This window comes from Balaenoptera musculus, chromosome 10 (genome assembly GCF_009873245.2).
Source record: "Balaenoptera musculus isolate JJ_BM4_2016_0621 chromosome 10, mBalMus1.pri.v3, whole genome shotgun sequence".
Taxonomy (NCBI): domain Eukaryota; kingdom Metazoa; phylum Chordata; class Mammalia; order Artiodactyla; family Balaenopteridae; genus Balaenoptera; species Balaenoptera musculus.
Window position 1 is genome coordinate 58107555 of NC_045794.1, and position 26395 is coordinate 58133949.

Sequence of the window (26395 nt, forward strand, 5' to 3'; positions counted from 1 at the left end):
TTTCAAATACTGAAATAATCTTTTCCCAGAGCTAGTCAATAAGTATGTTTTGTATGTTTGAAAGAGTCCAGGAAAGTAACAGCATTTGTTTGTCTTGGGGTGGGAAGGAGGAGAGAAGGTGTCTTTCTCCTGGTGTCAGAAAGGGAAGCTAAAAGATCACGCTGAAACGTTATACCCCAGGGGAGGCCACTTCCTTGCTGGAAAGCATGTTATCCACAAGGCTGGAAGAGAATCACGGCACCGTGGAATTTTACAGCAGTGGTTCTACTCATGAGTGAGAAGAGGCTACCGGGAGAGCAGAATGCTCCAGATGTCAGGGGGTCCTGAGGGCCCTGAGCCCTGTCTCACTCCTATTAATCAGCATATTGAGGTTTTCCTGCAAGGCGCAGCTTGTGCCTGGGCTTCGCTCTCTTCTTCTGTTCTTGCTTGCTCTCTTCCCCAGGCGTCTGGATGCCAACCACATCAGCTCCGTGCCCCCCAGCTGTTTCAGTGGCCTGTATTCTCTGAGGCACCTGTGGCTGGATGACAACGCTCTGACAGAAATCCCTGTCCAGGCTTTGAGGAGTTTATCAGCACTGCAGGCCATGACCTTGGCCCTGAACAAAATACACCACATACCAGACTACGCCTTTAGAAACCTCTCCAGCTTGGTGGTTCTGTAAGTTTTATTGATTTTTTTCCTCTCTCTTTTAACAGTTTCTAAATTCACTGTAATACCTTGTAATTCACTGTAAGACCTTGACCTTAAACAGATAGCCCTTCAGACTTTGAATAGGGACATGTTAAGGGAGGGGAAAACCCCCCAAAATGACTCATAAATGTTCTAATGGTGTAAAAGAACTAAACAGCATTTATCGAGCACCTGCCAAGGGCCAAGCACTGCTAGGCATTCAAAGATAACAAAATATGACCTCTGTCTTAGGGAAGCCATTGTGTATTGTACAGGTAATCACCACACTGTATGGTTAGTCCTGTGACCGAAGTTAATAAAAAAATCCCTTATTTCTGATAATAATTTATAATGCAGGTCAAATTGAAATATGCCCTTCTTCTTATTTAATAAGAACTTCTTGAACCCCTTCCAAGGGAACAGAAGCAAGGAATGAACCCTTGACAGCCAGCTATGCATTTGTATGGCTTTTTTCCTTTGAGGTCCAGATTTCACTATTTCAAGTAAATCAAAAAGATTCTCAAGTAATAGTTTGAAAAATAATCAGTTCAAGAGTGTAGAAGGATGCCCCACGTGTATAACATAATAGTCAATCAATCCTGATATAGGACAACAGTAGCTGCCTGACAGCCTCTAAGAGCAGTTCGCATGGTGACTTCGTGGAAGGCGTCTTCTGCACTATTTCTGGCTTTGCTCCATTCCCCCCACCAGCCCTTCACTGTCTTCAATCATTCCACTTTTCCTGATGACACGTCAGTCTCTTGCCCTGCAGTATATACGCCTTTGAGGGCTGGCCAGCATCTCATCCATCTTTTTAGGCTCCCCTCAACCCTCTTTCCTCATGTGTTGCATGTAAAAGATCCTCAATAAATGTCACAAAGATCTCACATGAAACCAACATATATTTATTAGAATGAAAACCTTAGTCTGAAAGGATAGGACATGTGGGGTGATAGTAACAAATTTCTATACTGAATTTCACATACAAAGGTGATGCTTCTATCCCACCAGAAGCTGGGTAGGTGCTTTAATTTTTCCCTCCACTAGAGGGAATGGATTTACAGAGATCCAGCTATTCTTTTTCCCCCTGTCCTTAAGCCCATTTTCCAAAAACCCCTTTGGGACTTGGTCCGGTTTTCAGTTATACACACAGCTGTTCTCACTGGCCCTGACCTAACCGACTTAACCATTGAGCCAAAGATGATAATTAGAGCCATTTATACTATGTCAAGATAACTACTCTCCTTGGGCAGCCAAAAAATCTGATCCCCATTGTCTGTGGCTGAGATTGTTGTTTCCTCTTAACCTGTAGCCCCACCCTGGGAATGTAGCCATGATAAGCCATCAGCTTTAATGGAAAATGTGCTTAGTACACCTAGGACCTTCCTTCCATCCTCCATTTGTCAGTGTTGGTCAGAATCTCTATTTAGTATCCTACATCCCAAAGCCATACTGAACAACCTGAATTTACTTTTATCAGTCTCGTTGCTCACTCCGTGATTATTATACGCTCCATGCTATCTCAAACCCAAAAGGTAAAACTGTGACTGCCTATTAAATTCTGGGGTATGGGATCATCTGTGGTAAGAGTGAATGGGGCAGATAGCCTTTAAAACAAACAAAAACGTTAAACAAAGCATTTCTTATATATAATCAGTGCATTATTTAGCATAAGTTTCTTTGGATTTCAGCAATCAAAATGTTGTGCCTAAGTTTCCATGTGCAGTGTGCCTTCATGACTGTCAGTAATGTTCTCCTGCAGGCATCTCCATAACAATAGAATCCACTCCCTGGGAAAGAAATGCTTTGATGGGCTCCACAGCCTGGAGACTTTGTGAGTTGACCTTTTATTTGTTTCCCTTTTTTCAGTGTTTTCATGACTATTCTGAAGGAATCAAAATAGCCTTGAAGTCAGACTTGCTATTTGGTTTGGTTAATTGCCTGAGCTTTAAACAGATATTTACAGTGGCTTCATCTTACCCACACGCACACACCCTACAGAGCTGAACAATAAAACTGAGATTTTATTTTAATCTATCAAGAGTGATAAATTGGTTAGAATCATTATAAGCTAAATGAGATGTCCTCTACTGAGCAGTGACTGTTTGCTTAGGAATGTGTACTCTGTCAAGGATCAGTTCCGTATTGTCACTCGGGCTCACTATTCATGAGTCTGGTCCAACCCCCCGAATGAGAGGATGCAGAGTAGCACACGCCAAACTCTGTCCAATCCAAAAGGAACAAGCTTCTCATTAGCAAATGGTGAAGGTTCCTGCTGAAGCAACTCAAAAGTCTAAAAAGTAGTAACAGTAGTACATTTATTGAGTGTATCTCTAACCAATACTGTACTGAGCGCTCAGCATACGTTGTTTCAGTCACTCCTACAAGCATCCCATGAGAGCAGGTGCTACCATACCATTCTAGGCTCCAGTAAGGTTAAGTTACTTTATCAACACGACATAGCCAGTCAACAGCATAACTGGGATTTGCTTCCTTCTCTAGTTTGACTCCAAAATCCATGCTTACCACTATACCGTACTTCCAAAGAGTGGGTCAAAACCTCAGCTCTGAGTTGCTATCTGTAATAAAAATACATAGAGTCCAGCCAGCTGACCACCCGGAGCCACGACGAGAACAGTTCTTACGGGCCTCCCCAGGGCTGAGCTGCTTCCTAGGGGAGGGGCCGCTCTTCATCGCCCTGTTGAGTAAGAGGCCTAACGAGGGTGCCGTGACAAGCAGTGGGGACACTGTGTGTGCTGGGAGAGGAAGTGGTTCCAGCTGCGCCCTCCTCACCTCCATGTTTTTAACACTCAAGTGTACTAAGCCACACAGCGCCGCTGAATCTACAACCCTGGCTCTGACCAGGACTGCAGAAGGACATGACCAAAGACCACACCTCCTATGGCTTTGGAGCCCTTGTTCATTTGCATACAGAGCTTAGCACTTTGTACCTGGTCAATTTAGCTTCTAACCAGATGTGGGTCCACTCATTTCCTGCGGGACCTAACAGCTGTCCTTCCAGGGTTACTTAAGTCACTCTGTGCTTCCTCTTAGAAAGGAGGAATCAGCCTCATAAGGAGATGCCAAAGGTGAACTTGTCCAGGCAGGACTTTGAAGTCAACTTAAAGGCACAGGCAAGCTGTTCCCATCAGCGGCTTGGAAAAATTAGAACGTCTCCCTTATTTACACCAAGGCTGGGCTGGTGTATATTAGCAATGGATAGCACCTTCCAGTCCTTTTCAACACAACGGGAACAAAAGAACAAGATGGGCTTTGATAGGTATTTCCATAAATAGTCTTCCCCTTCCCCCCTACCCCAGCGCTTGAGGTAAGGACCCAGGATTGCAAATTCATGCAATACATGCATTCAGGGCAAATTCATGTGAGTGTCAATGTCCCCTCTTCCCTCGCCTTGCCCAGGGCTACAGAGACTCAGTAGATTGGTTTTCCCCAACCTCTTCCTTTCCCTCACTAGAAATCTAAGTAATTTATAAGGACCCAATCCTCGTTTAATCAAAACAGAGCATCTGGAGAGATTTACAAACAGGAAGAAAATTTATGTCCACAAAAGACACAAGTTTCCTGCCTGCTGTATAGCTTAAGGATGGTTTGTGCCAGACAAGTAGGAATCTTGATTCATGTTTAACTTGGTCAAATTATCTCTCTCTTAAAATTAAATAGCAATTCTTCCCCACAGAGGAAGATCTAACCACATCTGATTGCCTGACCAAAAGGTTTTTCTGCGTCATCTGGGAAATCTGCCATTCCCAGAGACAAGGAGGCAATTACTTTTTCATATGGAGATGTAGATAAATGGTGGAGTTAAGTCTATAAAGCGCTTGTGAGTAATGGAACTGAAAAGCCATTTGTGTCATAACAGATAGAGAAACGAATGATTTGAGATTGTTCGGCCATTCCATCTCTATGCTGGAAGGATGATAGAGAGCTTTGCCTCACAGACCAAGGAAAATGTCACCCTTCGGATCTGAATCTTTATTTGTGACCGTGTGGAAATTCTAGACCTGAGGTCCTTCCTGAGAGTGCCCTGTACCACATAAGCCCCTCCAAAAGCAGGCTATCATCCTGGACCTCAGGCTGGGAGAAAGACAGGAACTGTACCGGAGTCAGGAACAAAGCCACTCCCCTAGATGTCCTCTCAGGAGAGACTCTGAAAAGCAGTGGGACAAAGTCAGAGAATGGAGGAGGGGACCGGAAAGTGGGTGAGGTTCAGGAGCCCCGAGGAGGGCACAGACTAGCTGGCAGCTTGGTGAGCTGGGTTCGGGTGAAGAGCTACAGCGGCCAGCCGCCAACACCTGGCCAAGTGTCCCTCCCGCTTGGACATTCACACTGCTGTATGTCCCCTCCCTTCTTTTAATGCCCAGTGCCATTGAGCCGTGACTCTTTGAAATTTCTCATGACTGGTCTAATGACCATTTTAATGCAGATACTTGTGGAATGATGGTGGTCAGCCAACCCACAAAATCTCTCTTCATCAAGAAAAGGAATGAGAATTGTTATCAATGATACTGGTCCATGGGAAAAGCATGTTAACGTTCCTTGTAAATGTAATATATATGAATTTTAAGTGAAAAACTGAACATATTATTTACTTATTTTCAGAGATTTAAATTATAATAATCTTGATGAATTCCCCACTGCAATCAGGACACTGTCCAACCTTAAAGAACTGTAAGTAGGACAAATTTAGTGGGAGAACTATTCTTTGTGAATTTATATTAGAATATGTTTGACTATTGCACCTAATACGACTTACCAGAAAAATTTAAAAGGTCATGTAAATAATGATTAACTACATCCAAAATATATTTTAATTTGCTTCTATCACCAACAAACGGCAGATAATCTTTTCTTAATTTATAATGGATTTCTCTAATATATATATATTAGAAAAAAAGGATACATATTTCTTTAAGCCATACTCTTTTCCTAAGCCACATTTTCCCAACATTTATATACGTTATAAGTTTGTAGAGAACTCTATCGGAATTCAGTTATTTGCTGAGCATTTCGAAAGACAAACTTTCCTAGGTTGCATAGGACTGGATGAACACAATATATGTGCCCAGTATAGTGCTAGATGCCTTCATATACATTATTTCATATTTTTTAATGTTTCATAAATCTTATTTAATTTTTAAAGAAACCCACTATTTTACTACAGTAAAGCGAACTTTCAGCTATTAGGTTGCATATATTGTCTTTTATATATTATAATTTAATTACTTTTCTTTGTACCTAAAAATATGAATAACCTATGTAATGTTCTAACACTTGGAAAGGAAAATAAACACAGAGCCTATTCTCTTGGCAAAGAGAAATAAGACACACAGCTAAAGAAGGTAGACAGCAGGGCTTGTTTATAAGAAAAAGCCTCTATGTGGTTCTGCCTCAGGAAACCCCACACGGGGCTTAGCTGGGAAGTCATCATTGTCCGGGTCAGGCAGCCCCAGGACTGCCGTTCGCCTCATTCAGCCACAGACCCACATCGACCAAAGACCATTGACTCTGCCCCTCTGCCAGTCAGACAACATTAGCACCGACAGATGAGAATCAATTTGTTATTACAGACTCACTGGGCTGGGACACCTTTCTTCAGCTCAGGAAATTTTGTCCTCATAAGGAGATTACTTAAATCTCTACTTGACTGCAGCTTAAGTCAATTTTCTCTTCTCCTGGCTTCAAATGGGGTGAGGAGGAGTGATCATAATCCTCTCTCCAAAGATGGTTTCCTCGGTCTCAAGTTGTTATACCATGATGCTCTATTGGATATTAACAGATGGATTTTCTTTTTATAGCATTAGGTTGTAAGTTTCCATAAAGCACAGTTATTATTTTCAGATTCTTTATTCCTCTTTCAAGATGACAGCTTGTGATATCTTTTTCTCCTAGAGAGTAAGTGAGGGCACAAACATTTCAAAATGCATAGAGGAATTTAACCTTATCCTCTAGTTACTAAAATTGCTGATTATTGTCACGGGTTTGGTGAGGGGACTATTAAACAATTTTACCCCACAGGTTATTTTCTATAAATTATCTTTTCCTCTCTTTCTAGAGGATTTCATAGCAACAATATCAAGTCGATACCTGAGAAAGCCTTTGTAGGCAACCCTTCTCTTATTACAATGTAAGTAGCCATAGTTCTTTTCAATTTTTCTATCCTGCAATAGAGCATGCATTGCACTTTTAAACATAATACAATAAATGTTCTATATTTGCCCAAGTTTTGTCTCGGTCACTGTAGTGTATATGGAGATGTTTTGCTAAGTTTTAGCCAAATGCTGAAGCAATATTAGAGATTCTTTTTCTTAGGACCTACAATGTGCATTGCCTTATGCTTGGTATCTTCAAATGCCTTGTCTCACTTCACAGTAATCTTATGAAATGCTTTTTTGCTTATCTCTGTTTTCTAAGGAATAAAACTGATTTTTAGAGCATCAATGTCGAGGTCACCTAGTCATTCAGAACTTGAACCCAAGTATACTAGAAACATAAATTATTATGTTAAATGTTCTCACCCCCAAAAAGATAAATATGTGATAAATAGTTAATTATCTAGGTTGGGGGAATCCATTCACAATGTATACGTATATCAAATCACCACACTGTAAGCTTTAAATGTACGATTTTATATGTCAGTTATACCTCAATAAAGCTGAAATATAAATACATACATACATACATTATTATATATGATAGAGGTCCTTTACTGCAAGGAGGGGGAGATGAAGAGACTACTCTTTTATGCTAAGTCTCTATACCCATTCATTTTCGAGTCCAAACACTGAGTTGCATTTATACAAACTAGGATGTAATTCTAGAAAGGTGCATATGTGCTAGAAAGGTGTGTATGAGGATTTATATGCCATAATGGCATAAGATAGAGTTACAACTTCAAAGTAGGATTAATTCTATGTTTCATATTTAGCACAAACAGAAAATTGATCCTGTGTAGGTACGTATAGGAAGGTGAAAATATGTAAGTAATAGGCTGGCTCTTAATTAAAAGACAACTGGCAAGTTTGGGACATAGTATTGGCCTAAGGTCATGGGTGAGGGGTCTGAAATATGGAGGAGGAGAGTAAGGACGACTTCTGAAAAGGACTCTAGGGCACTTCTTGGCAGATTTTCGGCATCCTGTGCCAACTTGATTGAGAGGCTTTCTGGAGCCGTGTAGCATTTGTCACAAATGAGCTGGAATCCCAATTAGCCCTGACAACTGAGAAAAAAAAATACCATTCATCATTTCTGAAACGTTCTGACAGTATGTTGGCAAACTAAGGGGGTTAAAGTTTGTTGCCAGTAAACATTAGTTCTCATTAGAGAGAATTTACATACTGAGAAGTTGGCAGATTGCATTGCCTTTCTTTGCTCCTTTTTCCCTTGAAGCCACAGGACTGGTTTTCTTAATCACCCTTTTGATATGTTAATACCCCTTGAAGAGGACTAACAGCCCCCAATATTTATTAGCACTTCTCTCCACTCTTTGCTGGCCTTGACTGTTTTCTCCCGGAAGCTCTTCTCTCCTTGCTTCTGCCTCCATGCCTATCTCTGTCACTACCACCCCGGCCCATACTCCCCCTGACTCAGATTTCTTTGCTTTCCTTGTCCATTGGCTACCCAGGCCTCATTTCTACCTCTGTAGTCCCCATCCTATCCATAACTTCTTTCCATCCCCTCTGCCACCAGCCCCCTCTGCTAGCCATTACCTCTAGATTTCTACCAGTCTAAGACTCACCCCCCTGCCTCTGCCACTAGCAGAGCGCTCGCCCTGGAAGCACAGCGTCCATGTTGTCATTCTCGTGCTGTGAGACATACAGTCAGGCTTGTCTGTGTACATTAAACGCCAACTCCTTTCCCTGACAGTCTCAGCTTTCCACATGGCCCAAGCCAACCGTCCTGACCCATTCCTCAAGTACCCTACGCCATAACCCAGACCAACTGAGCTACATTCATAGAGCAAATCCCTTCCTTTATTTCCTTTGCTCCTATGATTCCATCCCCTCACTATGCTTGTCGAAATTCTGTTTTCCAGCGTCTATTTCAAATGGCATTTTCATGAAGTTTTTCTTGACCTCATGAGAGAACTCCCTCCTGAGAACCCTATAGCTCCGCCTTTGTGTTTGTGATACTTATGCCTTATGTACATAAGCATGTGTATTCATAGCTACCCATTGTACTTACATGCATGCAGGTATATGAACATAATTACATACAAACAAGCATATAGTGTAGATAAGGGATAATGTAATATTCTGAGGACAACTCCATTTTTAAATCGTAAGATGTATAGTCCTCCTATAATGGAAGAGAATGTAAAAAAAGAATATATGTGTATATATATATGCCTGAACCACTTTGCTGTACACCTGAAACTAACACGACATTGTAAATCAACTATATTTCAATAAAAATATTCTAGAAAAAGATTTATAATAAAAAGATGTACAAGACAGGACAAACAAAAAAGACCTATAGTCCAGCTCTAGCCCTTTCTCTTACCAGTTGTCTAATCGAAGGGAAAAGAAGAAGTCAGGGGGTGGAAGTGCGGAAGGGGATTTGGGCATGTTGAGTGACAGCTATATCCCAGGTCCTGTGCCAGATGTTACATGTGCATTAGCTCTTTTAATGTGTACACAAACCCTACTACTAAGTATTATTACATTAGTTTAACAGATTAGAAAGTTGAAGCTCTGGGAGATAATGAACTTACCAAAGTACCTGAGCCTCAGCTTCTTCCTCCAAAAATGAGGGAAATAGTACCTAAGTGTCTATGCCATGGATCTTATAAAGTTGGCAGGTGGATTAATTGAGCTCTAGATGTGAAAATGCTTTGTCAACCAGAGAGTCATATCCCCTTATTTATTTGTTTTATCCCAACTGATTCCAAGCTTCTTTAGGGCAGGGACACCTTATCATTCTTATTCACATCCCCAGCATCTAGCATAATGCCAGGCACATAGTAGATAGCTAATGACAGCCTCCTTAATAAATCAGTCTTTAAATGCAAGCAGTACCTACCCTCATGCTTTGAGCATAAGAGACACCAATAAATATTTGTTGAATTTAATTGAACTGGAAGGATGTCTCAGCTAAGAACTGTTTGTGGGACTCCACTGACCAGGCAGTTCAAATACCATTACATTGAAAACATCTGTAAAACAAAATATTTTTGAAGTTCTAATAATGTCTTACCTTTTAGAGCAATCATTGATTTTTTAAAATCTAATGTTACAAAAACCCAGAGTAGCAAATTTCCTCTCAAATAATTTGAAGGATCCTTTGTGTGTGTGTCATAAGATTTGACCGAGGATATGACCCTCATGTAACTATATAGAACTTCATCTTTCTTTAGCTAATGATATAACTGCCAGCACCTTGAACTATCTTTTGCCACTCAATGGATAGTCCACAGATACTGGAGGCAGAGGAAGAGCTTTAAGTATAACTATAGTCAGTTCACTTGCTTTTCTCCATAGGAACTGACATTCATATCTGCCTTGCTGTCAGAAATTTTCAATTTTATGTAGTATGGATTTCTCACCAAAAGTCTCATAATATGAATGAAAATACTTTTGAGGTTTACCTGAAACCAAGTAATCAAAATTACATAAGTACATTGAAGGCATTTGTTGAAATTCTGAACAGGTATTCATTTGTCATTCAAGTTTTATACTAAGACGTTGGTCTTTGGATTTTTTCAGACATTTCTATGACAACCCTATCCAGGTTGTTGGGAGATCTGCTTTTCAACATTTACCTGAACTAAGAACACTGTAAGTGTTTATTTCTCTTACAGATCATTTTCCCTTTGCAAGGTTGCTGTGAAGACCAAATGAACATTTCAAGTGCTTTGAAATGGCCATAAAAATGACCCCTTCCTAGAATCTTCTCCCAGTAATACTCATGTACTCCTCCTTCTAGGACTTTGAATGGCGCCTCACAAATAACTGAATTTCCTGATTTAACTGGTACCGCGAGCCTGGAGAGTCTGTAAGTACTTGAGTAGGCTCCTGACTTTGCCCAGAACTTGCACTACCCTTCAAGCCTGACCAGTCTTAACATCAGTGAATCAAAATATGTCACTGTGTGATGCCTAAATACAAGAATGATATCTGGTTTGTGTTTCAACAGGACTTTAACTGGAGCACAGATCTCATCTCTTCCTCAAACTGTCTGCGATCAGTTACCGAATCTCCAAGCGCTGTGCGTGTCAGTAAAGCAATAATGTTGTGTATACGGGGGTGAAATGACATACATTATTTCAATAATCCTTTAAAAGAGGAGAAAGTTCTTTCCTTGCAGGTTTTCAGGAGGTCAGGCCTCCTTTGCCTGCTTGGGGCCAGGGAAGTGGCTCTTGGATGTGACCCTGGTAATAAATGGCAACGTACCCCTTGTTTCCAAGTCTCAAACAGTCTCCCATTAGAGTTTCAACTAGCACACATTTCCCTTCAGAAAATGGATATGAACAAGCCAAAATAACTTCATTGCCCTCAGCCCCAAATCCTCTGCAGAGCAAGAAAAAAAAAGATAATCATGGATCAAAAACCCAATATGGATGCCAAAATAAAATTATCAGACCCACACAGACCTTGATAAAGGCAACCAAACATTCTTCCGGTATAGTTGCAGGTGCCATGTTCTAATGTTTCGTCTAATGGCTAAACAGCTTGCATATGTTATTTCTGTTGACTTGGGGTTTTTTTCCTCTGCCCTTCCCACATTTTACAAAAAGTAGTTTGTAGGAATTGGAAGAGCCTTGTTCTGACCATCCATGTTCAACCTCCCCGCTCAACGCCCTGTGATCATCTTCTCAAGCACTGCTGGGATGTAGTGAAAGCACCCTTAGTCTCTCGCACGGCTCTGTTCTCACGTGGCAGACTTCTGCGGCAGTCGAACACCTGTGATTCCACCACAAGCTTTCCGGCGTAGCAGAACTACAAGCAGCTCTACAAATGTTAAGTGGAAGAATGGGAACGTTCTTCAGTGATTCTGCCTTCCCCTATCCCCAGCCCACTACGTCACTTTCAGGCCGCAGTTGCTCAGTGATAGGAGTTGCAATAAACCCCATAACAGCCTTAAAGTCAGTCATTCCTGTATAAAGGAAGGGGATCAAGAGCAAGTCTCCTCTTCTTCACCTCATATCTCCCTAGAAGGTATAGATACAGGTGAGGAAAGAGAGAATTAGGGAAGTAAAGTACATCTGTCAAAAATCACACTGCAAGAAAGTAGCAGAGTTCGAATTCAAATGCAGATGGTTTGATTGAATAAGTGGGAGAACAAGCATGGACACCAGGTGGTGGAAATCGCAGGAGCCATCTTTGAACTCTGCCCACCGCACCCAGAATAAGTATAACCATCCTCATTTCTTCAGGAAGCTGGCCCAGTAACATGACCAGGATTTCACATACTGTAACTAATAAGTAGGGAGCCAGTATTTAAATCGCATCTGTCTCCAGTATGTCACACAGCGAATGGTAAACCACCCGGGTCTAAAGCTGCATACACGGAAGCTGACTGGCAAACTGATTAAGAGCAAAAGCTCTGGGGTCTATTTTTCTGGTTCAAATCCGGCCTCTCTGCTATCACAGTATCTTGAGCGAGTTATTTATCCCTTCCGGGGCTCCATTTCCCAACCTATAAAATAAGAGATGTAGCCACTTCCTTCAGGGGATCGTCATGAGGATTCAGTAAGTTACTACACGTCAAACACTTATACCAGCACCTGGAGCACTGTAAACTCTTGGACCATGTTAGCTCTTATCATTGTCTTTCCCGCTTCCTTTACACCATTATTCTTTCCTGGAGTAGAAACCTAGAAAGGCCTGGAAGATGGCAACTACATCAGTGGCAGTATCCGGCCGTTTTCACAGCACGTCAGCCTGTAGTGTTGATTTGTTCTTCACAACAACCCTGCAAGATCAGCAAAGCCAGTATCTTCTCATTTAAGAAGAGAATTGAAAAAGACATCAATGCTTCGTCCAGCATATCAACGAAGTAGAATCAAAGTTGAGAGTAGAACCCCGGGTCGTGACCTTTACTCCACTCTGCTTTATGTTCTGGAAGTACAGGTCTGAGTGCTCTCTTCCTTTGGCTGCGTCATCCACTGAGTAGCTGTTACATGAGGCGATGTCACTGTACATGAGTGATTTTGCCTCCAAGTTGCTTCTTCTCCATGGGAATGACTTGACTGTGTGTGGCTTTCCCCACTTACTAGCTGGTGATCTTAGTCTTTGCTTTGTATGGGAATCAACACAAATGTCTCCTTCATAAGGTGACCACAAGGATTAAATGAAATAATTCAGGTCAAGCTGTAAACATAGTGTCTATATATAAGAAGTGCTTGGTCAATGTTAGCCATGAAAATCATTAGGTAATAGGTAGGAAGGTGGTGACACTGTGTCTTTATGTGGAAGAAGGTTTCATGTACCCTCTACTAAGAACTACACAGGAAGGATTGTTCCCCTTGCTGTCTGTGGAAATGAGTGAACCAAATTATCAGCTTTGATAATATGTGTGTCCACTTGATCACATTCACTACTTTCCAAAAATACACACCATATTGTTAATCAGCTGTATTTGTGCATAGGTGTGGGGCATTTTTGTTTTGGTTTGGTTTGGTTTGGTTTGGTCTTTCAAATCTCTCGTGTAAACTACAAATTTGTGTTTGCACACAGCTTTATCTGAATTATTCATGTGTAGTAAATTGAACTGTATTTCTACTTAAGTTCTATTTATTCAATAAATGTAAGATAAAGTGATCAATTTCAAAAATAAAGTAATTTAAAATCCTCTCAGAAAACAATATGAATTTTTCAGTTGCATAGTGGTGATCTGGTTTTAAGAATTAGAATCAGGCATGAAAGTGAGTTAGTTGATTAGCTGATAACTTTTAAAACATGAGGCAAAATTTTATATATATCTGTTACTTTATCTACCAGCTTTCTTTTTTTAAGCTTTCTGCAAATTACCATGGCTTGTTTTAGATTAGTTATATTATACTATAAATATGTCCAGATGTTTTTGTTATTCCGTAATTTGTTGAGTTTTGGCTGAAGACTTTCTTAGATTCTTTTTTCCCCCCTTGTAATGATTGATTTCAAAGTTAGTGCTATGTTTTGAATTGTTGTTGGGATTCTTTTTCTGTTGATTAGAAAAGAACCAACAGTGATTCTCTTAGCTGCAGAGATATAGCAGCTCTTAGAAACAGAGGCACAATTACTTAATTTAATTTGTACTCATTTCTGTAAGATAATAGCTAGAACATTGTAGATCATCACTAACAAAACATAAATAAATTCATTAAGTAAATTATTTAAATCAATTAAAGAAGTATAACAGTTACATTTCAGTTGACATCTGAATCTACTGCTTAATCTAATAATGTCTATGACTACCTGCTGCACATCAGGGCTGGGGAAAAGTTCATAGTCTGCCTTTGGGAGCTAGATCACCGTGGAGGGGAAAAGAGAGCAAAGCATGTTTCCTTACAATTAATATGTAACAGATTTTCCCTTTTGTACCTTCTGTTTTTCAGAGATCTATCTTATAACCTGCTAGAAGATTTACCCAGTTTTTCAGTCTGCCAAAAGCTTCAGAAAATGTATGTCTCTAAGAGTCTCTAAGTCACCTAGCGAAAACCAAGAGCCAAAACTCACATTTCCAGGGGTCATTGGTTTGCTTACCCTGTGGTTCACTGGGGAGACATGTGATGCTTTCCCTTCTTACACACAGGAGCTGTGACTGTATAGGATGTCTGTAAAGTTGGGAGACATAGACGATATTATTTTACCATGCATTATACTATAAGTAAAGCATTTATTATGTTTTGGTTTTTTGTCCCTAACCTGGTATAGTAATGAACTGGGTTTATTTGAGCTTTGGAATGCTTTTTAACTTACACATCCAATGAGTGGCATTATTTTTGTTTTGTTTTGTTTTTTTCCTGAACACAAGTGAAGCTCATTTGCATGGCATTATGTTTTAATATGGGGGTACTTGAGTTTGTTGGTATGTTTGCTTCACAATAGTAACCTTCACGGGAATTCCCTGGTGGTCCAGTGGTTAGGACTTGGCACTTTCACTGCGGGGGCCCAGGTCTGATCCCTCGTCTGGGAACTAAGATCCGGCAAGCCATGCGTGCGGCCAAAAAAAAAAAAAATTTCTATTCTAAACCACAATAGTAACCTTCAGAAGAGGTCCATATTAGTCATATTTCAGGTGCCATTGATGCTACTTATGTATGAAACATTTTAGAATTCCTCTCTTAAAATTGCCTTCTCCATAAAACATCAGCCTTGTTGCTTTATAGTCATGCTTTGGTTTTGGTCAAAACAATATTAACCATCTATCCTTTTCTGCTTAATTTTTCTCCGAATGCCTTTGGGCAAGGAAGGGAGGAGGAAAAAATCCACTTTGAAAGGTAAAGACTTGACACTCCTGAAGACCCTCCAGGAATATAAGAAAGGCTCAGAAGGCAGAGAGAGGCATCCTCAAGGTGTATGATGTTGGCATTTGGAATATAGCTTCAGATTCACCCAAAGGGAATAGCTGCTTTGAAAGAGAGGCAATACTTGTTTATGTGGATAAATTGCAAGTGTTCTTTTTTAAACAAAGAGAAATTTTTCTCAATGTCACTGGGTAGCCGTAGTTCATGTGTTCCTGTGACTGAGGGCAGGTAACCCCTCTGTAAAAGTTCTCTGAAGACTAATCTTTGAAACCGGTGGCTCCGAAATGAATCTTTGGAACCTGTCATTTCAGAGACCTGCGACATAATGAAATGTGTGAGATTCGAGCCAACACCTTCCAGCAGTTGTTTAGCCTCCGCTCTCTGTGAGTACTGTCTCTCAGCAGCTTCCCCAACGTCGAGCACTTTTTATCTCTTTCGGGTCTTCCCCTAATATCTTCTTTTCACTGTATACTTGTATTGTTGGGCCTTTGTGCACGTATCTGCTAGGAGAAGGCAAATATTTTGCTCATGATCATTTCCAGGAACAGGTTCAAAAGCAGTAAACTTGCCATCTGCTCTCTGCCAGTCAGCAGACATGAAACTCTGATAAAGAGGAAGGAGGCCAAGCTATTGAACAGCCTACAAAATGTGTTTCTGTTCCTAGCCGGGAATCGGCAGAGATTGTTCTGCCTGCAAAACTGGGGCGACCACACAGTTCTTCCTGCCTGGTTTTCTTTCCTGGTTAAACAGTTTTTCAATGTGAGTCTCTCTAAGTGCTTAAGAATCACCTGGAGGTGACTGTAAAAAATGCAGAGTCCAGGTCTCACATGCCTCATGAGTTAGACCCTCTGGAGTAGGGCCTGAGAATCGGTATTTTAACAAGTACACTAAGGTTTAAGCACAACTGTCCCGGAAAATGCTTCTGTTGTTCAGACGACTAAGATTTGGAAATATTAAATTCCATTTTATGATTGCAAATACCATATATTTGAAATATATTATATATATTAATGTATTATATATAAATGTATAATATATTAATATGTACTATAATAGATTATTATATATATTAATACATATTGAAAGTACCATAAATACTGCTCCACTCTGATGTGCTTTGCACATTCTCTGCTACAGGACTCAACACTCAGCACTGCCATCAGGTAGACCACACACTACCTGAAAATACCATATATTAACCATAAGTTTAAAAAACCCGGTAACAGATTTTTTGTGCGTGACAGATTTTTTTCCATCCCGAAACTGGATTTCAGTGTAATTTTGGTGAACGATGACAATAGGTAATGTTTAAACTGCAGGATGTTGTTAAAAACCCTCTCTTTCCTAAAGTTTTTCTTAACATTTAAGAGACTATACCTTCATAAAATAATACTATTCCTCAAAACATTTTAAATTCACCTTGGAGAATCACTTTCTCCCAAAAATTCACTGTGAAAACCATCTTGTTCTGAATTTAATTGTGTTGCCCTTTCCTTACGTTTGGTCTAAAATCGGCTTGTGAAGTTCCTTAACTTTTTAAAATAAATGTGAAACAAAGATATTGTACATTACCTACTTTTATTACCTGCCTTATTCACCAGGTTGGAGTTCTGACTGTTTCCAAAAGTTAGTTCTTTTTCAAATATATCAAAGGTTGATATATTTGATAACACTGTGTTGTACAATTGAAATTTGCTAAGAGAGTAGAACTGAAATATTCTTCACCAAAGACCCATGGAATCACTCTCCTAGATCACTGTCATCACCCTCTTTACCGGACTTTCCACCATCAGTCTTTACCCATTCATCTCATTCTCCAAAGAGAATCTTTCTTAAGTAGAAATTGAAACATGTTACTTCCCTGCTTCAAAAATCTTCTGTTATTCCCCTATTGTCTTCAATACCAAAACCAAACTTCCAAACACCATGCTTCAGAATCTGATTCCAACCCCCTGGAACACCTTCATCTCTCACCCACCAGTTCCCAGTCCCTTGACACATGGACCATTGTTTCTCCTGGTCCTGTCGCCCACTGGATTCCTCCCCACTCTTAACTTGCCCCTGTCCATCCCATAAGAACAAGATCTCCTGTCTCTGAGCCCTCTCCACTCTGATGTGCTTTGCACATTCTCTGCTACAGGACTCAACACTCAGCACCGCCAACAGGTACACCACGCCCTACCTGAAAATGACGAGAATTTTTTCATCTTCTTATCCCCAGCATCTAGTGCAGATGGCAGGGCTTGCAACCCTCACTGGACACGTATTTGATGAGCAGCTCAACAGAAGACAGTCTCCTACTCAATTCCCATTTGTGGCTTTCCCACTCCTTCCATGCCATTCCTTCCCCTTGTTAGCTGGAATTTTCTTTTGTTCTGCGATCGATGAAAGGAGCAAACTAAAAAGCCTTCCAGTTTCCCCCAGTTCGGGGCCTTTCAAATGAGAATGTAAATGTTCTGTGAATACCATTTATCCTAGGTAACTCAGGGGGCCCAACACCATGAATAAATTACTTACCTGTGCTAGAGAAAAGTTGACGGGGATCACTTTCAGTTTCCTCAAATGTCTACACTTTAGTTCCCTTATGAGTTATGCATTTTAAAAATACAAATTTTAAGTTCATTGCTCTTTTTTTAAAATGTGGAAGTTCTTATTCCTGTAAAATTATCTACATTTCATTACATATATGTCTGTGGAGGGAAGGGGTGAGTGAATTTTATTTCTCAATAAATTGTAGATTTTGTTATCAAAGGCTTTTATTTCCAACATATGCTAGCCCCTCTCTTCTTCATTTTCCAGTTAAGAATTAAATGTCCATTCTCTTTACTGGGAATTTTTTTGACAGTATCTCTGTGTTTCTCTTAAGGCCTGACATACATGGACAATGTACACAAATTTTTGTTGAGTTTCATTACATATCCGGGGGCATTTTATAACTTAAAATTTACTTGCCTGTCAGAGGAAGAGCCTCAGAAGTTCCTGTCTCTTCCAACTCCCTGACCCCCACTCATCTTAGAAATGCCCTAATAAAATTTTACAACCATGTTAAAGTCAACTTTTTAGCAAGAAGAGAGTAAAATCTAAAATATCCACCTGAAGGATTTTCCTGGATTGATTTAAACAAGGTTGCTTTAAAATTCTCTCTTTCATCATTTTATACTATTAATATCTGCATCTGAAAGATGATTTGATGAGTTAATTGCTCCTGCCCTGAATGGAAATTACGTTTTGTTAGAAGAATGAATATATATGGTAAAACTTCACGAAGTCTTCTTTTATATAATCCTCTCACTTGCCTTTTTTTTTTTTTTTTTAATAGGAATTTAGCTTGGAACAAAATTGCCATTATTCACCCCAATGCATTTTCCACTTTGCCATCTCTAAGAAAGCTGTGAGTATTTCATGACTTGTTTATGGCATGTCTTTTAATAATTGGGCCCCATCTGATTAATCAAAAATGTTGCTTTTGCTGAAAAAGCCTGCAGTGCACAGAATGCCCAGCCCCCAGTGTCTCCTGCACTGGAGCTGGATCACACCAGAAAGAAGCACCCCACTTCCCACCCCCCGCCCCTCCAAGGCCATGTGCGTCCTTACGTGGATAAATGATGATCTGGGTGACAGCTGGTTCTGGTTATTGAGGTGAAATTTTCCATTTTTGCTGAGCCATCAGGTGGACTGGACTAAGACATCAGTTCAGTTCTAAAGGTCTTTCATTTTACAGTTTGCCATCTTGACTAACAGAAGATCTTCCTGTCCATTTTTTCCCTCCCTTTCCACCTCTTGCTCCTTCCTCTCCCCCTCTCCCGTGTCTCAGAGAGAAAGAAGGAATTGGTCAGACAGAAGTTATGGTGAGAAGGAAGAAAATAACCCCCCAACAATGTTTTCCCCCTCACCCCTAACTTGATCTAGTCAGCACTACTTTTCAAACTACATGTAGCACCCTCCACTTGATTTTCGATGTCCCCATCTGGCAAAATTAAGCTGAATGTAGAAATTACAATTTGGGTGTGATTAAAACATTTTTCCTCCTGCAATTCTGATTGTAAATAGAAGAGTTGTCAGGAGCTAAAACCAAAATGGTTCCTTTTACCATTAAGAGGAAGGACCCTGCTTAGAAGTTTTTATGGAGCAGTTTAATCATCTTTAGGTTGCTTTTTTAACATAATCGTTTTATGCTAACACAGACTAAAAGCCAATTGTTGTTTGATGTTTTGCAGGGACCTATCATCCAACCGCCTGTCGTCTTTTCCTGTAACTGGGTTACATGGTTTAACTCACTTAAAATTAACAGGAAATCATGCCTTACAGAGCTTGATATCATCTGAAAACTTTCCAGAACTCAAGTGAGTTTGTCATTAAAACTAATAAGATACATTTGTGGTCATGTGAAACAATAGACGTGTTATAGTGGTTTTCAAAATTTATGGGACTCTTTTGAATTGCATTTCATGCCTTCAAGTCCCCCACCCCTGGGGCATTGTTAGGACAAGCCCTGGAGTGGGAGAGAGTGTCTTCCTGACCGCACTTCCTTCCTTCTTCAAAGATGCCTCCTGGAACCACAGAGTTCATGGGAAGAGTTTGAAAACCAGGGATCCATGAGATACAAACTAGGACATGTAATTAAATAACATCATAACATAATTGTACTCCTGTTGACATGTTTAAATTCGTCTTGCTTATGTATATGTTCTAATAAAATGTACTAAATTAATATTTGTTTGAGGAAGTAATGCTCTTTAAAACCTGTTACACTTATTAGCGATAAAGTCCCTTGAAAGATTTTATATATATATATATGTATAGACACATATATATTTTCTATATATATATTAAACCACAGTACTTTTTACATACTTTAAAACCATAACCCCAAAAGAGAGTTTAGAAAATAAAAGAGAGAAAAAAATGTCTACAAATACCCTTAAACAAAGTTTTATGTTATTTCCTTCCAGATTTTGTTTCCAATGTATTTTTAATTGTTAGAATCACAGTACGTATACAAACTTATATCAAGTTTTTGTCACTTTACGTTATGTCATACCATAAGCACTTTTTAATGGTGTTACAATTTTCCTAACAGTCATTTTTTAATGTTTTTATTATGGAAATTTTCAAACACAAAAGTAGAGAAAATAATATATCCATCACTCAACCTCAGCAACTGTCAACATTTCATGGCAATAATTTTTAATAACTCCATTGTTATGAATAGCACTGTAATCAACATCTTTATGCACATAGTTAATATTTTAGATTATTAATTAAGGCTAAAATCCACAGGCAGAATTATTGAGTGAAAGATAAGCACTGTATTTAACAATCTATTTCTTTAAGTGTGTGTTTTTGTTTGGTTTTGTTCATTCAAAGGGTTATAGAAATGCCTTATGCATATCAGTGCTGTGCATTTGGAGTATGTGAGAATGTCTATAAAATTTCTAATCAATGGACTAAAGGCGACAACAGCAGTGCAGATGACCTTCATAAGAAAGATGCTGGAATGTTTCAAGTTCAAGGTAAGAGCTGCTATGTCACTGTGGTGAAATTGTGTCTGAACGGGGCTTGAAAAGTCATCAAGCAGATCATCTGAACGCCAAACAAGTCCCTATGTAATCACCCCAGCAAGTTGAGAATCAATCCCACTTTTTAAAGATTCTTAGAGAAAGAGAAAACTCCTTTAGGATTCATTCTAAAAAGTCATCTTTTCTCTAAGGGATTTCTTAATACTTATATTTACAATTAGATCCCTTTTAGCACATATTGTCCTCAGGGGTAAATATTAAAATTGATTATCAATATTTTCATAAACTTTTATGAGGGCCTTATCCCTGTGGATAACTTTTTCAAACATGCTTCTGCGCTTTTTTCTCCAGAAAATACAATCTATTTTTATTCTTAAACCCCAGTGGGGAGTGGAGGATATAGACATTTTAGATGCCTCCATATTTCAGCAGAAGGGCTTAGGAATCCAACTTCTTATCCAACTAATCCTAAAACATTCTCCCCACCTACCCCCCACAAGGCTAGCTGTCAGGAAAGTGAAATGAGATAATGTCTGTAAAGCACTTGGCTTTCCTTGAAGCAAGACCTGACTTAAATAGACAACAATGTACCTCAAACCACACCTGTGGTAACGAGGCAGTGCTCTGGGCAGTCCCCAATTTCCTTTCCCTGCCAACCTTGCAAGTTTGCACAGAGTCTAAATAGACTGGCTTTTCTTCCTTTGGGTCTTAATGATTTGTTGATTCCCAAGCAAGTATGAGTCAATCTGTCTGCACATTATCTTAACTTTTCTTCCTGCACACAGATCTGATTAAGGAGCTGATATTATAGCCTTTGGCTTTTTTATTTTAGGCTACAGCATATGTCTTGCTCTTGTTCTTGCTTTCATTTTTGCTTTTTCTGCCTCACCCACCCTAATTTCTACTATATTTATTCACCCCCCCCCCCCAAAAAAATAAACAATTAGAGTGTCTACTGTGTGCCAGGCACTGTGTTCTGTGCCCTAGAGGCACACAATGAACAAGAGAGACAAGGTTCTTCGTGGAGTTTATTTTCAAGGACAATGATTCGCAACCCTGGTCCATATATTGTAATCACACAGAAGCTTTTAAAAAACACTGGTGCCCAAACCTCACACCAGACCAATTAAATCAGTAAGTGTGTTAGATCACAAAACTCCTGTTTCATGGATAGCTAGTCCAAGCACCAAGCAGTTACCTGATTTGTCCTCTGTTAAGCAGAATTCCCCAGAAAGATAGAAACTTACTAATTCTCCCCCTTGTACTCAGAGAACACAGCTCAGAACATTTGCACTATAGCCATCTAAGTGTTAGAAAATTGGATAAAGTGGTTCTTCCACTGAATGGAGAGGCCCACGCTCTCTCTCTAATTTAGGTCAGTGCAATTTGGGGCCATTGTGAGCTCCAGGGAACAAGAACAGAATGAGAGAGCTTCGACATATGACAGGGAGTCCAGGGTTACTATCCCTTGCCCCCAGTTCTGCTAAAATAGTGTCATATAGTAGCTTGAGTAGAACATCCCAAAGCAATTTTTTAATAGACTTGCAAGAAAGCCCAGGGAAAAGTGGGATGTCTGACTCTCAGTTCCCTTTGTGACATTTCATGTCTCCAGGGCAATCCAGGACTCTCCTCCCTGGAAGTTGGTCCCTGAAAAGAGAGACAGAACTAATCATTCCAGAACTTCTCATTCCTGCAGATGAGCGTGATCTTGAAGATTTCCTGCTTGATTTTGAGGAAGACCTGAAAGCCCTTCATTCGGTGCAATGCTCACCTTCCCCAGGTGAGAAAGGCATCAGAACTGCTCAGCAGCAGTACTCACCCTTAACTCTGAGGCCATCAGGGACATTTGGCTACACTTCAAGGCAAAATCTGTGCCACCTTTGCATCTCATCAATATCCCACCCCATGGGGACCTTTAAAATACAAATGTTCGTTCCCTGGAGTTGGTCTCCATTCTTAAATAGGATTTTTGTAGGAGACTTTTGATTCAGATTAATGGAAATTAAAGAACCAATCTTATAGTTAGAAGTATATGTAATTTTTAAAATAATATTAGCAATTTAGTCTGGTATGCAACAGTCTTGCTTCATGTAATCACTGATTTTTGACCGTGATTTCTTGTAAGTCTTCTCTAAATAGCTATTTGGTTAAAGCAAATGATAGTTTTAGAGATAAGTAAAAACTATATATATTATTCACTTAATTGTTTGTCCCATTCCCTGAAATAGGATAGACCAGTTGAAAAAAAAAAAGACAGCTGGGGAGGGTTGATATTTTATTTTCAACAATATGATGGTTCCTTGCTCCTAAACGTCAAATGTCAATCTAAACCTAAGACGACGTTCTCATGAAATGCACCTTCATACTTCCTCTTCTAACATCACTGAGTATTTCCCTAGGATTCTCCTTCCCTGTTTACAGAACCTTTTTTGAAGCATTCTGGACAAATATCGTAAAAAGCCCAGGAGGGACTTCCCTGGTGGTCCAGTGGTTAAGACCTCACCTTCCAATGCAGGGGGGTGCGGGTTCAATCCCTGGTCGGGGAGAAAAGATCCCACATGCCTCCAGACCAAAAAAACAAAACATAAAAAAAACAGAAGCAATATTGTAACAAATTCAATAAAGACTTTAAATATGGTCCACATCAAAAAAAAAAAAAAAAAAAAAAAACTCTATTAAAAAAAAAAAAAAACAAAACAGAGATCTGACTTGTTACCTGGCCCTCACACTGCTGTATTTGGGCGACCTGAATCCAGTGATTTAAACTCCCCGGCTCCATTTCTCTGGGCATAGCTTGAAAATCGGGGCACCCGGTATACTCACCTTTGCATTAAATAGTGGTTTAATAAAGTGGAGTGTGCCATAAGGGAACTGTGTGTTACCATGGCTGTTACTGGTCTCTATCTCTTGGTGAGACCAAGAGATAGAGGAGAAACAAAGAGGTAATTTGGCAAAAGTTGTGAACCCTAATTTGATACCCAGCCTTTTTCTTCCTTGGACTTCTAGGCCCCTTCAAACTCTGCGAATACCTGTTCGGTAGCTGGCTGACCCGCATTGGAGTGTGGACCATAGCAGTTTTGGCACTGACGTGTAATGCCCTGGTGACCTCAACCGTGTTCAGAGCCCCTCTGTACATTTCCTCCGTAAAACTGTTAATTGGGTTAATAGCCGTGGTGAACATGCTCACGGGGGTCTCCAGTGCTGTGCTGGCTGGCGTCGATGCCTTTACTTTCGGCAGCTTTGCGCAGCACGGTGCGTGGTGGGAGCAGGGGGTCGGCTGCCAGGTCGTCGGGTTTTTGTCCATTTTTGCTTCGGAATCCTCGGTTTTCCTGCTTACCCTGGCAGCCCTGGAGCGTGGGTTCTCTGTGAAATGCTCTGCGAAATTCGAAACGAAAACTCCTTTTTCCAGTCTGAAAGCAATCGTTGTGCTCTGCGCCGTGCTGGCCGTGACCGTCGCCGCGGTTCCCCTGCTGGGCGGCAGCGAGTACAGCGCCTCCCCGCTCTGCCTGCCGCTGCCCTTTGGGGAGCCCAGCGCCACAGGCTACATGGTGGCCCTCGTCTTGCTCAATTCCCTTTGCTTCCTCGTGATGACCATTGCCTACACCAAGCTCTACTGCAATTTAGAAAAGGGAGACCTGGAGAATATTTGGGACTGTTCTATGGTGAAGCACATTGCTTTGTTGCTCTTCACCAACTGTATCCTTTACTGCCCGGTGGCTTTCTTGTCCTTCTCCTCTTTACTGAACCTCACATTCATCAGCCCTGAAGTAATTAAGTTTATCCTTCTGGTGATTGTCCCCCTTCCTGCATGTCTCAATCCCCTTCTCTACATCCTCTTCAATCCCCATTTTAAGGAGGATCTGGGGAGCCTGGGAAAGAAAACCCACTTCTGGACAAGAGCGAAACACACAAGCCTGATGTCTATTAACTCTGATGATGTTGAGAAACAGTCCTGTGACTCAACCCAGGCCTTGGTAACCTTCACCAGTGCCAGCAGAGCCTATGACCTGCCTTCCAATTCTGGGTCACCACCAGCTTATCCGATGACCGAAAGCTGTCATCTTTCATCTGTGGCATTTGTCCCATGTCTCTAATTAATATGTGAGAGAAAGTTTTCAAAAATTGAAAACCCAAAAATGTGAGGTTGAGTATATCAGAGCAGTAACTAAAAAGAGCTGAGTTGAAACTTTAGAAAAAAAAAAAAAACCTCTCAGTGTCAAAAAGCTGATAATTATTGATACAAGAGAGTGAAAAATAAGTCTAAATGCTGCTTATATAACTCGTTCAGCTATATAACTCAGTCACACTATTCAGGTAAGCCTAAAATATATATAAATATTTAAAAAACAGATTGAAATGTTCAAAAAATTCTCCATGATTTCAACTGAATTCTTTTTCAACTCACTTGCTTACGAAAGGGGTTTTAAACCAGAAAACCCCTTCATATATGGTTGGAGGTATTAGGAAAATAAGAGTTTTTAAATGGCCTACATTACTAAGTAATGGTTGTGACCAATAGGATTTCATTTTAATGACCATGTGGAGATGTTTTAGTACTGCTTCACCTTTCCTCAGAAAGGATCCTTCCAGGTCACCAATACCCCTGTGAATGGATAACATAAGGCACTATTAATTCATTCATAGTCACATCATTTTTAGAGATGCTAGATTTTATGTACCAGCACTAGATGGTTCCACCCTCAGTGGAATAAAACTGCTTACAAATATTTTGAAAGGAAAATGAACTTAAATTCATAAATTGCCATGAAGGCAGTGACGTACAGATGAGGTTCTCTTGTCTAATTCATTTTTAACTCCTTGGTGCCCAGAGGTTCGAAGAAAACTCCATTGCCGGCAATGGACATACGCAGAAAAGACGGTAAGCAACCTGGGATTATTTTCCCCCTGGGTGAGTGCACGTTTTTCACAGGAGGTTTTATCACTTGATTCAAACTGATGTGCATCATAAGGTAACAATCAAATGGAGACACAGCATAAACTAAATCCACTGGCATAACTTCTTACATGTATCTCTAGTAGCTTTAGCAACAATGTCTGAAACCACTTTTGACTCAACAGAAACTTGGTAATATATTATCCTGTTTATGTAGCTTGGTTTTAGCTATGTTGTCTTTGGATCAACCCACCTGATGTCAAGAACATGACTTCTCTGCTTATTCCATATTTAATACATGTGTTAGGTATTGTACAAGGCAAAATTATTAAATACTAAAGGTCAAAGGATTAATTCATAATTTCTATTATACTACATTAGCTTCAATACATCCAAACCAAAAGACTGTTAGGTAGATTTATTTTTATATAAGCATGTTTATTTTGATCAGATGTTTTAACTTGGAATTGAGAAAAATACATTTATGAGATGTTTTATAAGATGTGTAAATATAGAACTGTATTTATTACTACAGTAAAGATTCAGTAATACTAAGGACCATGATAATAAACCATGTACAGTGGCATATTCTTCCATATATATTGTGTTTCTCTGCCCATTTTCTTTAAATTCATTAACTGTATGTAATATATGTAAATGTATATAGTACTTGTAAATAGACTCCAAACTTGCTTTTCTATTAGGTACAAAATAAAAGAAATTTGTAATAAAATGTGTGACTATAAAACAAAATATTTTCAAGTGTTTTATTGAGCCCATAGGCAAATACATGGTCACCTAAATGTTTTTGAGTTTTGAGGTTTAAATACATCTGCTATCTAAGT

At 39.8% G+C, this 26395-nt stretch overlaps 1 protein-coding gene across 4 annotated transcripts in view; it reads left to right on the forward strand.

Moving 5' to 3' along the window:
* LGR5 (leucine rich repeat containing G protein-coupled receptor 5) overlaps window positions 1-26280 on the forward strand; it is a 119237-nt gene extending 92957 nt beyond the window's left edge. The window contains exons 5-19 of one of the 4 annotated variants that reach the window (XM_036867092.1): window positions 443-658; window positions 2433-2504; window positions 5291-5359; window positions 6744-6815; window positions 10393-10464; window positions 10613-10681; window positions 10823-10894; window positions 14226-14291; window positions 15449-15520; window positions 18457-18528; window positions 19355-19480; window positions 20505-20650; window positions 22353-22436; window positions 23663-24352; window positions 25486-26280. In XM_036867092.1, coding sequence (XP_036722987.1) covers window positions 443-658; window positions 2433-2504; window positions 5291-5359; window positions 6744-6815; window positions 10393-10464; window positions 10613-10681; window positions 10823-10894; window positions 14226-14291; window positions 15449-15520; window positions 18457-18528; window positions 19355-19480; window positions 20505-20650; window positions 22353-22436; window positions 23663-24352; window positions 25486-25487 — 1900 coding nt within the window. In that variant the 3' untranslated portion in view covers window positions 25488-26280. Of the gene's footprint in view, window positions 1-442; window positions 659-2432; window positions 2505-5290; window positions 5360-6743; window positions 6816-10392; window positions 10465-10612; window positions 10682-10822; window positions 10895-14225; window positions 14292-15448; window positions 15521-18456; window positions 18529-19354; window positions 19481-20504; window positions 20651-22352; window positions 22437-23662 lie in introns of all 4 variants that reach the window. The other 3 variants (XM_036867090.1, XM_036867089.1, XM_036867091.1) reach the window with 3 other exon arrangements.
* Window positions 26281-26395: the final 115 nt, after the last annotated feature.